The sequence below is a fragment of the Drosophila takahashii genome, chromosome 3L (assembly GCF_030179915.1).
Source record: "Drosophila takahashii strain IR98-3 E-12201 chromosome 3L, DtakHiC1v2, whole genome shotgun sequence".
Classification (NCBI taxonomy): Eukaryota; Metazoa; Arthropoda; class Insecta; order Diptera; family Drosophilidae; genus Drosophila; species Drosophila takahashii.
Window position 1 is genome coordinate 21,844,471 of NC_091680.1, and position 12,186 is coordinate 21,856,656.

At 35.3% G+C, this 12,186-nt stretch overlaps 4 protein-coding genes across 13 annotated transcripts in view; 1 reads left to right on the top strand and 3 right to left on the bottom strand.

Moving 5' to 3' along the window:
- Positions 1 to 12,186, top strand: part of AstC-R1 (Allatostatin C receptor 1) — a 204,849-nt gene that overhangs the window by 82,633 nt on the left and 110,030 nt on the right. The gene's annotated exons all lie outside the window — the stretch shown is intronic.
- LOC138912891 (uncharacterized) lies at positions 12 to 1,039 on the bottom strand. Its single transcript, XM_070214543.1, has 4 exons — positions 830 to 1,039; positions 675 to 772; positions 265 to 619; positions 12 to 219 (listed from the first exon to the last, which is right to left on the bottom strand). The coding sequence occupies exons 1-4, from the start codon at positions 942 to 944 to the stop codon at positions 152 to 154; spliced, it is 636 nt and encodes a 211-aa protein (XP_070070644.1). The 5' UTR covers positions 945 to 1,039; the 3' UTR covers positions 12 to 151.
- LOC108065178 (uncharacterized) lies at positions 7,368 to 8,309 on the bottom strand. 3 transcript variants are annotated; one of them, XM_070215036.1, is made up of 3 exons: positions 7,827 to 7,911; positions 7,714 to 7,770; positions 7,368 to 7,654 (listed from the first exon to the last, which is right to left on the bottom strand). In XM_070215036.1, exons 2-3 carry the CDS (start codon positions 7,733 to 7,735, stop codon positions 7,488 to 7,490), a joined length of 189 nt encoding a protein of 62 aa, XP_070071137.1. In that variant the 5' UTR covers positions 7,736 to 7,770; positions 7,827 to 7,911; the 3' UTR covers positions 7,368 to 7,487. The 3 variants fall into 3 exon arrangements, with proteins under 3 accessions (XP_070071137.1, XP_017008590.2, XP_070071136.1); XM_017153101.3 differs by adding an exon at positions 8,088 to 8,309 and having other exon boundaries at positions 7,411 to 7,770; positions 7,827 to 8,035; XM_070215035.1 differs by adding an exon at positions 8,094 to 8,306 and having other exon boundaries at positions 7,416 to 7,770; positions 7,827 to 8,035.
- Positions 11,171 to 11,428, bottom strand: Met75Ca. The gene has a single exon (XM_017153119.3). It carries the CDS (start codon positions 11,400 to 11,402, stop codon positions 11,247 to 11,249), a length of 156 nt encoding a protein of 51 aa, XP_017008608.2. The 5' UTR covers positions 11,403 to 11,428; the 3' UTR covers positions 11,171 to 11,246.

A 12,186-nucleotide genomic window follows, 5' to 3' on the forward strand; every position in this document is an offset into this window, starting at 1 on the left:
TTTACAAAAAAATATTTACAAGATAACTATTTTATGGTAAAAATAACGCAAATTGGGTTTTGTTTAACTCGAAAACACTTCCTCTTTTTTAATCGTGTGCAAGATTGAAAGTTGCTTCTCCATTTCTTGGATATTTCATCATAAATCAAGTTTAGCTGCTCGGACGAGCCCTTCTCCGGCGCAAAAGCATTTGAATCACGAAAATAAGCAATCCAAAAACTGATTAGAGAGTAGAATGACCTGTTATCAGTAATATAGACTTACAAATTAAAGCCAGTATCGAAAATAATCCTTCAGAGTTTCGACGTTTAGAAAATACATCTCTTTTTCCTCGTCCTCGTCCACCTCCATCTCCACGACCACCACCACCTCCTCCACCACCTCCACGACCCCCACCACCACCACCTTTCCGGCCACCCTTCCCACCTTTTCGACCCTTTCCACCACCACCAGCAGCACCACCACCACCTGCAGCAAGGGCCACCATAAGGATCAGCCAGGTGTAGGACGGAAAAGAGTACCAATCGAGGACATTGACTTTTTCGCAGTTAAGCACCAGGTACAGGATAATCACGAGGTACGCGAATAACCAACTTATAGCCACAGTTGCTATCCTTCGCTGTGAATTTAAGAATTATTTTGGGCTTAGTAAAATTTATAATTTAGATCCTTACGTTCAGGAGAACCGAGGCCACCATAAGCATGTGGAAAATGGGCCACAAAAAAAGTACTCCGTAGGATATCAAATAGTAATATATTTGACCACCTCCGCCTAAAACAAAAGAGAGAATCAGTGATTAAGAAGCAACCAAGGGTTTGTGTTACTTACCTTGTGAAGAAAAAATACAGGGAAAAATCGCCCAGTTGCTAATAAACAAGGATATAATGTTTAGAGTACCGTCATATCTCTTTATCGTTTTACAAAGCCTTCTTATGCGTGGCATCTTGAATATTGAAGTTAAGCCGAGTACCGCACTTTTAAAACTTCTCTGCGATATTTATGTTTTGTTTGACAACAAAATCAAGGAGTTCATATGCACAAATGTATTTTTTGTGTATTGTTTTTAATTGATTAAATACATTTAAAACAGTTTGGATAATAATTGAAATTTAAGTGAACTGACTGCATTCAGATTTTCTCTTCATTTTTCATCGATGCTGCTTTGTTGCCCCTTTAATCTATGTTTACGCAACAATTTTATTTAAAAAGTAAATTGTCGAAATCGAAGCAAACACCATGGGGCAGCGACCGTCACCAGAAACCGAATCGTTTGGATTTCGATTTCAATATTTGGTGTCATGATGGCAACATACATATCATGGGAAAAGGAGGACAATTTGCGTCTGTTTGTTCGGGGGGCCGCAGTGACAGACATTTGGGTCGCGAATGTATGCGAATATATTTAAAATGATTTTTGCGATTTTATTGCGGAATTTGTTGCATGTTCTCGATGGATGTTGGTATGGCTTGCGGCGGAACTTTGGCCAGTTTGACATGGTTGCTGGCCAAAGCCGAAACCAAAACCAGATCAGAACAGGACAGGCGACAGGAGTTGAATGCGTTAAGAGGTCTGACATGGTCGCCATGACAGCTGCACTTTGTGGTGATTTATGTGTTTGGCTGGGAATGCCAGGTGGAAAAATGTATTTTTGATAATGACAGCTACATGTTTCAAAACCATGACTATGAATACTAAAAAGCTGGTAATTGGTAGCAATATTTGTTAAAAATCACCGTTCACATGAATAAATAAAGTAAAATATCGTAGAAAGTGTTGAAAATAATTTCCTTAAGAACTATTTGTTAAATGCCTTTTAAAATTAATATTTTTAAGTGTGTTTCAAAGGAACTTTTTCAACATAATATTTATATTATATATAATAATACATTTTTGTATATAAAATACTTGAATTTTAATTTACAAACCTGTAATTTATTTGCAAGAAAATGGTACTAAATGTCTGTTGTTGCCCCTTTGAAAAATGAAATGTTGCCCAAAATATGAGCATCGCTTATTGCAGATAAGGTCCTAGTTATCCTCTGCAGCCACTCGAGGATGTCACTTAACTTCGTTAATTTACGGTCCAACTTGCCGCAAATCATTCAATTGGCTGCCTCATCTTAGACCTGATGGCCAGAAACAAAAACAGGCGCCGGCATAAATATTCATACATGCGTGTTGTCCCCAGGGTTCCTTCCACCCGCTAAATCCTTGTCATTGTCCTCGTATCTTGGCTGATTTTCACGCACACATGAGCACGTAAAGAGCACAAATGATCCCAGCATCGTCATCATCATCGCCCTATTCTCAACTCCAGCATCATCATTATCTCCAGCCGTATTCAGGGCAAACAGAGCGAAAACATACATGTTGACTGGCAAAACATATATCTATACCTCCGGCATATTCATAGATACTCGAGTCGCGTGTAATTCGAATATTCCGCCATCCCCGGCACTCGATGCCATCGAAATGCCAACTGTGGAGTCATCATTTATTTCTTTCACCTGCCGCTAGTTTTTGTCATGTAAATATCGCACATCAAGTGTCTTTCGTTACTTTTTCAGTCGTACACACGAAAAAAAAAAGATAAACTCACATTCAGGCAGCAACCATATGATAAATGGATTTTCCGCCTCCACGAACTTTGGTTGTCGCATGCAGCACTCGGGTGCCTTTTGCTTCTACTCGTTTTCCTTCCTCATTTAAAGTTTGGCGCGCTGAAGTTTAACGCTTTTATGCACGTACACGGTGCGTATACGTATTCAAATTTCGAATATCTGTGCATAAGCATATTTTATGAGCTTCGTTCCTTTGTGTGGCGGATCGGTCATAAGTTTGATGGCATCGCCGATAGATGATAAATAGCACTCATTTTGGAAATGGGTTTTGATTCAGCAATTTTGAAAAGGATTATATATTGTTATCGAGCGGGAAATATTGCTAAAATTAACAGCAAGTTTACTGCGTATATATTTAATGAATTTCGAGTAAATATGTTCATTTCATATTGTTTTAATTTGTTTTGTGTTAAGCCTGCGATAACCTTAGTTTTATTCAATGGTAAAAATAAGTATTTTATCGTTTAACACTATAATTAAATAATAAATACTAAAATATTAAAGCAAGAATAAAGAATACATTTTATATTATATTCTGTTGGTCATAAGTTATTAGTCATTTGCCATATTTATTATTATCAAATCTATTATCAAACTTAGTAATATTCATGGTCCAATTAAAACGAAAAGATTATAACTAATATCATTTTGATTTCGTATCAAATGAAGCCGTTTGCTTTTTAATTAGAATCCATATTAAACTATGCTCTGCTCTTGGATTAATATCAATTAAATGTACTAGTAAAGTGCAGCTTAAGCAAATTAAATATTTAACAAAGCGTGAATGGATCAATTAACGGAAATGCCGCAGTGAATCAAATACCATACAAATTATTTGCATTTCATTTATTTGTTTTTTGCACACTTTTAATTAATTTTTAATGTTCAGCAAAGGCAACAACGAAACAATCAAACAGAAATGGTCGATTTATGGCAATTGTTGTACGAACCGAAATCCGCAAAGGATTCACCACGTGTCCGGGTACGAATGAGTGTTTGAGTGGGTGTATCTACGAAATGAATTTCCAACAAGGCCTAACACGAGTCTGCCATTAAAATGATTGAGCCGCAAACCAAAGAATCCACAATAAACATCCGCCCAAATTGCCAAGTAAACGGATTAAATTTCCGATTTCCGATATGCAAAGCGGAAAAGTGATTTTAGATTGTCAAAAGCTTTCAAATACTCTGATAATTCCGATTTGCTGATTGTAGAAATCGCAAAAAATCCAAAAATTTCCTGTAAACAATTTTAAATGGATTATCGATAAGCTTTTAAGAGAGTTTTAACATAATGTTATAAGGAAAATAATTTTATGTTGAAATAAGATTTACTTTGTATTTAGAATAACATTACTAGTTGGTAGAATTTGTCACGATAAAAAACAAATTTAAAGTTAAAAACCCACTTTTAATTTAACAGGAGAATGTTGGCCACCTTTTGGTAAGGGTATAATTATGAGGGGAGAGGACTGAAAGATTTCGTAATCAATTTAAGCGCTCGAAAAACCAACAAGGACTCGAGAACCGTTGGCAAGTCACGTTGTTTGATATCTGCCGTCACACGGCGAAGCTTCTTGATGTGTGCTCTTGTCACAAGGAAAACTTTTCGGCAGGTTCGCAGCCCAAATATTTGCCTGGGAAATTCGCAAGCTCTAGGGAAAGGGAAGCTAACGTGTGGTAAAAAGAACATATTTTTGTGGCTTAACTCAAAAAATATATGTATTTTTGGTTAAGAAAGTCCACAAAGGCGGCGCTGATGTAAGAGTGGATGTGTGAGGAGTAGGGACTTGACCTCAACTGAACTCACTTCTCCAATCAACGTCACTTCAGATGAAAAACGAGTGTGTTAGGTAGAGATTTCTTTGCATATTTCTTCAATAAATTTAGCATACTTAAATTGCATTTTAACAAGTGAGTAGTAGCAGGTAAATTTATGGTTAGCACATTATTAAATTTGATTAAATTCAGGAAACTTCCATTGACGGGCAGCTAACGAAGGCTGTGTTTAATTTATCAAATTTTCTGAAGTTATGTATGTACAACAAAACCACAGCTAGACCGAAACAAGTTCATTAGAGATTTCATTTCACATTTTCTACATAGATTAGAACACTCAAAAAAAATATTAATTGTAAACTCTAAATGTAAACGACAAAATAATATTTTAGCTTTAACTTCTAACTTATTTCATATCGACAAAAAGCCGATATTATTAATGTAAAGATTATGATTAATAAAAGTTATAAAAATAGTGTCAAATATGATAACAATAACTTGATTTTTAAAAAAATATTAAATTACCATGTACATATCAATCTCATCATTTTGTCAATTTTTGCTCTGTTTATGAAAAAAAAATCTGTCTGTTTTTCTTACTTTACGGGCTATCAATTCCTTCAAGTGTAGTAAAAGAAGGCGTTTATTCGAAATACTGCAAAATAAAATCCTTCTTCAATCAAGTCTAGTTAGCCTATTACGCATACGCTGTGTGTGCCAGATAAGCATCCTCTCATCTTCATAATCAGGCAACTCGTATCGAGGGCATCAGCATTATTAGCCGCCCATCGCCGTCGCCGACAACAAAGTGATAAACTGCTCGACATGCAGGCATCAGGGAGTCAATTATATAATGATGCGTCGATGTCGAGGTAAGCAGTTGCTGTTGCCTCGCCTGACAAGCTCGTTAAAATTTATGTTTTGTTTGTATTCCAGGAATGCGGGGATCCAGGATGCCCTCGTATGACGCACTCATTTGCAGCGCCGTCCGCAGGACTCGACAGGATTCGAAGGGGTTAGAACCCAACAGTGTCCTGCCCCAGTTGGTTGTGACAGGCAGCAACTGTCACAATAGCTGTCAATGCTTGGACACTTGTCGATGACCATAAAACAGAAGCTTAAATATTGGATCGCTTTTGGGAAAGGGGCCATTATAGAGCAGCACTTGAGGTCGATAAATGGGGAAGTGAAAATGTATTGACATACAAATAAACGCGATTACATTAACATTAGTTTTGAGCTCTGGTACAATATTTAAGCTGAAAGTAGATAATGATTTTATTTGAATTTGGTCAAATTAATTTTTTTTACAATTTAAAAACTTTTAGGTGGCCTCAATAAAATCAGGTTAGCCTTGCCTTTATTTTGAAATTTATTTTTTTTTAACTAAGATTAATTTAATAAATAAACTTATATACCCCAATCACAAAATAAACATTAATTAATTAGTAATAGAGAAGTTTTTAGCCAATTTATGCAATTATGTAATAATAATTTTTCAGTTGTTAAATTTTAAGCAAACCAATTTTAATATTTTTGCGCTCATAACTTATATTAACCTGTATAAAATCATTCGACAAATTACATTATTTTTGAATTACCTTTTTGTTTTAATTAAGTTCTATTAGGGAGCTCTTTTTCATGGCCAAAGCTGATTTAATTATCTCAACAATTTGGCTCATCAACTTTGGTAGTATTAATTGAACTTGGTGCAAATATATTTATGTAAGGCATGCTTACAATTGTGTCTGCCAATTAAGAACATTACTATAAAAAAAGGCCGTAACTCAAAATCAAATCGGAATTATAATTTTAATTTAAAACAAAAAATTAGAATAACAATGTCAATCCGCAAACTATAATTGAAATTAAATGGAAAGCAAATATGGGCCGTAAAAACGGATACAAAAGCGTTACAAATAATCTGGCGGAAAACTTTCATTCAGTCAGTAAATATAATTTTTATGCCAGCGGCAATCAGAAAAACGTTTTATTGGCTGTCCAAAGATTGCCCACAGATAATAGTAAATATTTGAAGTAAAATCTGTGTTTGTCAGCCAGTTAACCGATTGAGTGCAGTGCGGAGCCCGCATTGAAATGCAATAAATCTGCGTCGAGCAGGCTTTAACTTTCCTGATGAGCAGCCCCATCAGGCTGTCTTTTCCCGGCTCCGGGTATTCGGTTTCGACTACAGGACCTCCAGTTCGCAGCAAGAAGCCTGTGGGATCCTGCACATGTTTACATGACGCTGGCCTGACTGCAGTCGCGGCTGCATGCAAAATTAATAAGCCATAACAAGTTGGTTTATGCCGCGGCTTCCTGGGTCGGGGAAACCGAGCTCGTTCGGGGTGAATTAATTAACGAGCAGTGGGAAGGGCAAAGTTGTGCATCCAAGGAATCTCTTGCATGTCCTTGGCAAAATATCCTCGGAGCCATAATGTGCATAAAGAAGCTGGTAAAGCTTGTTGAAGTAATGGCCCATTGAGCTTACCAATTTACTCATAATCAAGTATCTTGGCCTACCAGAAAAAAAAGCACGCAAGTGCAAATGCAGGGGATTAGGCTGTGACAGTAGTACTACCCATTTCTTAAAAGAAAAAGGGACAGTTTAAAAAATGTATACACCAAAAAAAAAATGTAAAATCAACATAGATAAATTGTATTTTTCTATTTATTATCATTTTTTAGGGTTTTTGGTTTATTTATCGGGTCATTGAATAGTTTTAAAGAATTATTCCTTGTTTCAATTAATAGTAAAATCACAATTAAAATCGTAACAAACAATATTAATTATTTAGATTTTCATTTTTAATTTACAACGTGTACCTAATCCTGAATAAGCATCCGAAAGAAATAAGCATAATTAAAATAGCATTGTTAATTTCATTAATAGTTAATAGTTAATATTTTCTAACAAATTATTTTCTAATAAATAACCTGTAGTAATGGTTGTAATCGTTGTCTGTTTGTCTTTTTTTTTAACCATTTAATGTTCAATATATTTTTTATAATTAATATTCTTATAATAATAAAGTAGGTATATTTTTTACACATATCAATACAAGTTATGAGGTTAAAATTGAATTTAGCTGCTGCCACCACCACCGCTTCCACCGCCACTGCTACCTCCACTGCTACCTCCACTGCTACTTCCACTGCTACTTCCACTGCTACTTCCACTGCTACTTCCAATGCTACTAGTTCCATTACTGCTGCCTCCAATTCTGTCACTACCCCCCAGACACATGGAGACTAAAAAGAGACTTAGGCATATAATGTCTGGAATAAGACCCATGGCCGCCATAATATACTCCTTCTTCTCGAACTGGCCATCGATCATCCGCTGAATGTTAGGGATAAGCAATGCACTACAGGGGAGAGTTTTGGTAAAAATGTTAAGAAATTTCCAACAGGATATTCTTACCAATATGGGAGGGTCAGCACTTGGGCCAGTGCGTACATAACCAATAAAAAAGTAAGGCTAGCAGACTTCCAAAAAAAAAGTACATTAATAATTGAGAAATAAATAAAGACTGCAAAAGCTAGCTTCCAATTTTTTGATAGGGTATTTGAGGTACTTTCATGAAATAGAACAACAACGGCTGCAATAGTTAATGGCACAACCATGCTTATCTGCAAAAATCGATCAAAATTTGTAGTTTTAGTAAATGCAATATGCTCTTACAGTCACCTGTGCAAGAACCTTTCGGTAATATCTTGGCCCCTTTAATGAATTATCACAAGGAATATCGCTGCCCAAAGGAGGGGGTATAATCAAGCTGGCTAAAAATGCCATTTTTAAGAAGTAAATTTGTTTTTTACTTTAATTGAAGTTTTCAGCAAACATTTTACGACTCTAAACGCTAGGTGACTATATGTGATTTGAGTATCTTTGAATAACACAGGCCGACAAAATGTGACATGGGTCGGTGTCCAGGCCTGCCACCATTTTATTTCGATAAATTAGGCTTTTCTAAGCATAAGTTGCCACTACGCCTATAGTCCATCAGCTCTGGTATTTGCGATATCTTTAATTTAAGAAAATCACAAATTTTCTTCGGCGTTTGGGATATATCTTCAAGAGTGGTCAACCAATTTTGGTCATCTTTTCGGAATTAAATAGTTACATGTCTCTTTTATACGGGCGTTTTGGAAAATTCAATCTAACTCAACCACAAGAGGAGGTGGGCGCATTCAAAATTTTAAAGTCACAGCAAAGTTTAAAAATCTTTATTTGTGAACAGCGTTTAAAAATTAAATAAAAATATTTTCATCTACAATGCATTTTTGATCCAAAGACACCTTATGTCCTTAATTTTTAGGACACTCATCAGGTTTTTGTGAATTGTTTTGGAATTTTTAAAATTGTTTTTCTTACTTTCTTCACAGTGACAATTCACAAACAGTGCCCAAACCTGTCACTATTTTACGTAACGCATAACTATTTTTGAGCACAAGTGACCCTTGCTTTAAAAATATTTATACATGGGCGTAAGTTAAAAGCTGGAGGGGGATTACACTTCAGGCATTTCAGCCCCCAAAGATTAGTAGGCTACGCTCATGTGCTTATATTCAAAGCCAAACTACTTAGATCGTTTAGAAATATGTTATTTAAAATTGTGACAGGTTTGGGCACTGTTTGTGAATTGTCACTGTGAAGGAAGTAATAGTCTAGTCACACTGTGTGGGGTAACCTATCGAGTGAGCCAATAACCCGATTACTCCAAAAAAGTGTTTCCACTTGGTTAACTCCAAATATCGAGTAATGACATCTAGTGTTTGTTGTTTGTGTTGTTCATTTGACTAGGGATGGACCTTCAACGATAGGAAATAAATACAAAATATACCGAAATATACGAAAAAATACTCCGAAATACCAAAGACCCTAAAAGTACCCCACTTTTGCCCACGTCTAGTTGCCTATACACATCCTATGTAAAAAAAAAACAGGGTTATGTCAATAACCCCATAACTCCATAACTCCACCCCAGTGTAAATAGACTATTAGAAAAACAATTTTAAAAATTCAAAAACACAATGAGTGTCCTAAAAATTGAGAACATAAGGTGTCTTTGGATCAAAAATGCATTGTAGAAGAAAATATTTTTATTTAATTTTTAAACGCTGTTCACAAATGAAGATTTTTAAACTTTGCTGTGACTTTAAAATTTTGAATGCGCCCACCTCCTCTTGTGGTTGAGTTAGATTGAATTTTCCAAAACGACCGTATAAAAGAGACATGTAACTATTTAATTCCGAAAAGATTACCAAAATTGGTTGACCACTCTTGAAGATATATCCCAAACGCCGAAGAAAATTTGTGATTTTCTTAAATTAAAGATATCGCAAATACCAGAGCTGATGGACTATATTCGTAGTGGCAACTTATGCTTAGAAAAGCCTCATTTATCAAAATAAAATGTTGGCAGGCCTGGACACCGACCCATGTCACATTTTGTAGGCCTGTGTAATTTTTCAGGACAGTACCTAATATGGACAAAAATGTCAGTTTTCCTAATATTTTTTTTAAGTTGGCTTTAAAACTGTTTTTTTTTCTTTTCAATACAATCGAACGATTAATCAAAAAAGTCACTTGTATATTATAGGGGAGAGGTCTGTAGGTTGGTACACCTTTTGTTTTTAATCTGCCATTTCGACATTCACTTATGAAACTTTACGCATTTGGTACTGATCGAAAGGTTAGTCTATTAGCTTAATAAAATACAAAAAAAAAATTTTATTTCCTTAAGGAAAACTGAAAAATTATTTTTTTTGAAAAGTCTGAAAAAACGACATTTTGAAAAAGAGGTCTGTAAGTTGAGACACTTTTAAAAGTCAATAATACTCACACAAAAAGTACTCCAAACTATAAGGAACTATTTGTTTATGTTAATTTAATCAATTTTAGTTCGTTCTAAATTATTTCCCATCCATTTTTTAAGAACTTAGACCAAATAACAATTAAAATCAAAAGGCTCTTTGAACATTCACTTTTCCCCTAATATCAAAGAAATGTCAAAGTGTCTCTACTTACACAAAATGGGATAGTTCGGGAAAAAATTAATAACTTTTGTTCTGACTGTCACATTAATCTGATTCTTTTTTTAATTAGTTAACAGTTAATATACTAAGGCTTAGTACTCAACCCAACAAAAAGTCGTCCAAAACAAAAAACTTCATATGAAAAACAACGTCAAAAAATTTTGTTTCATATGAAGTTTTTGTTTTGGACGACTTTTTGTTGGGTTGAGTACTAGCCCTAATGTTTTAATTCTCTTACCAAGTTAATTTAAGGACGTTATTAATTTTAAATGGAATTTTGAAAAAAGTAGACAAAAACTTTTTTGGTGAAAAATGGTACACGACTCTCACAGCTTTAATCTGACGAGAGCCTGGCTTATAATGTTTTCCCCTAAAGTTTTGTCACTAAAAATGACTGCAAAAAAAAACAAAACAATTTTTTTTAGTGGATAAGTTTTATGAAAAATTGAGTGTCTCAACTTACAGACCGTCTCAACCTACAGACCTCTCCCCTATATTTTAAAAACGAATAGTGGTCCAAAGTCAACCCTAGCACATATTATAGTGCTAATAAAGAGTCTTAATTTGACCCTAATGTCAAAGGGCAAGACGTCCTGGAAGATGTTTTTTCACCTGCAAAGCATATGAATGTCGCGTGCGACAGCAGAGGGTCGAAAACGTCTCCATCATAAGACCCACTGCATGGGTATACAAATTTATAAAACATACTCAGCTTTGTTTTGTCCCTTTTAACTTTTTGGTTATAAATATTTCATATATTTATTTTTGATTTCTTTGAGTCTAGCCAACTTTCAGAAATGCCCTACCAGGGCAGGCAAGTGTGCCGAGCTTCATTGTAGTAACGACCAGGTCCACATGCCTTGTCCCTGCTAGATTCTTCACGGGTGGGAATTTGGGCATTCACGGTGCTCAGGACCAGGCTCAGGAAGAATAGAGCACAAACTTGGATTGCGTTCATCTTGTCCAAGATAGTTGAATGATCGTCTCTGGGACCCAGGCAGATATTTATACCCCGTGGGAGAGCATACGATTCGAATTATCGAAGTGATATTGCGATTTAACGGCTGTCATTTAAGGTTTGGGATGGTATTTGGCAATTCAAAACTCGAAAATTAAAAAAAATGTATTTTCAAGGGTGTGACGTGGGACAAAGCGACCCTTTTCTTTAACCTTTAATGTTCAAGCGTAACTCTAAGAATTTTATTTAATCTTCCAAACTACTATATCAAACCTGTATTTATGTTTTATTTGTCCTACTTGACTATCGCACTAATTATAAGTTATCAACTTATAGCGTTAGGAAAACATTATTAAAGAAATTGAAAATGAAATTGAATGTCAAAAATCTTCGAAGCTATAGTTTTTTTCCATTATTTTTTCGATCCTCCCTGTAGAAGGAGCTATATGATAGAGTTGTCCGATCCGGTCGGTTCCGACTTATATTCTACCTGCAATAGAAAGAAGAGTGTTAAGAAAGTTTCATAGCTTAAAAACTGAGAGACTAGTTTGCGTAGAAACGGGCAGACGGACGGACCGACGGCCACGGTCGACCGTCTAGTGATGCTGATCCAGAATATATATACTTTATGGGGTTGGAAACGTTTCCTTGACTGCGTTGCAGACTTTTGACTTGGATCATTATACCCTCTCAAGGGTATAAAAACGTCTAGTACCAAAAACTGTTGAAAATTATATCATTTATATGTACATATGTATACGTGATTTTATTTTCCTCTCATCTT

Coding starts and splice junctions, on each gene's coding strand:
- LOC108065178 (XM_017153101.3), bottom strand. CDS start 8,198: ATGGCATTTTTAGCCAGCTTGATTATACCCCCTCCTTTGGGCAGCGAT. Junction 8,036..8,087: donor AGGTTCTTGCACAGGTGACT/GTAAGAGCATAT, acceptor CGATTTTTGCAG/ATAAGCATGGTTGTGCCATT. Junction 7,771..7,826: donor GTGCTGACCCTCCCATATTG/GTAAGAATATCC, acceptor TCTCCCCTGTAG/TGCATTGCTTATCCCTAACA.
- Met75Ca (XM_017153119.3), bottom strand. CDS start 11,402: ATGAACGCAATCCAAGTTTGTGCTCTATTCTTCCTGAGCCTGGTCCTG.
- LOC138912891 (XM_070214543.1), bottom strand. CDS start 944: ATGCCACGCATAAGAAGGCTTTGTAAAACGATAAAGAGATATGACGGT. Junction 620..674: donor TGGCCTCGGTTCTCCTGAAC/GTAAGGATCTAA, acceptor TTAAATTCACAG/CGAAGGATAGCAACTGTGGC. Junction 220..264: donor TTCGATACTGGCTTTAATTT/GTAAGTCTATAT, acceptor CTCTCTAATCAG/TTTTTGGATTGCTTATTTTC.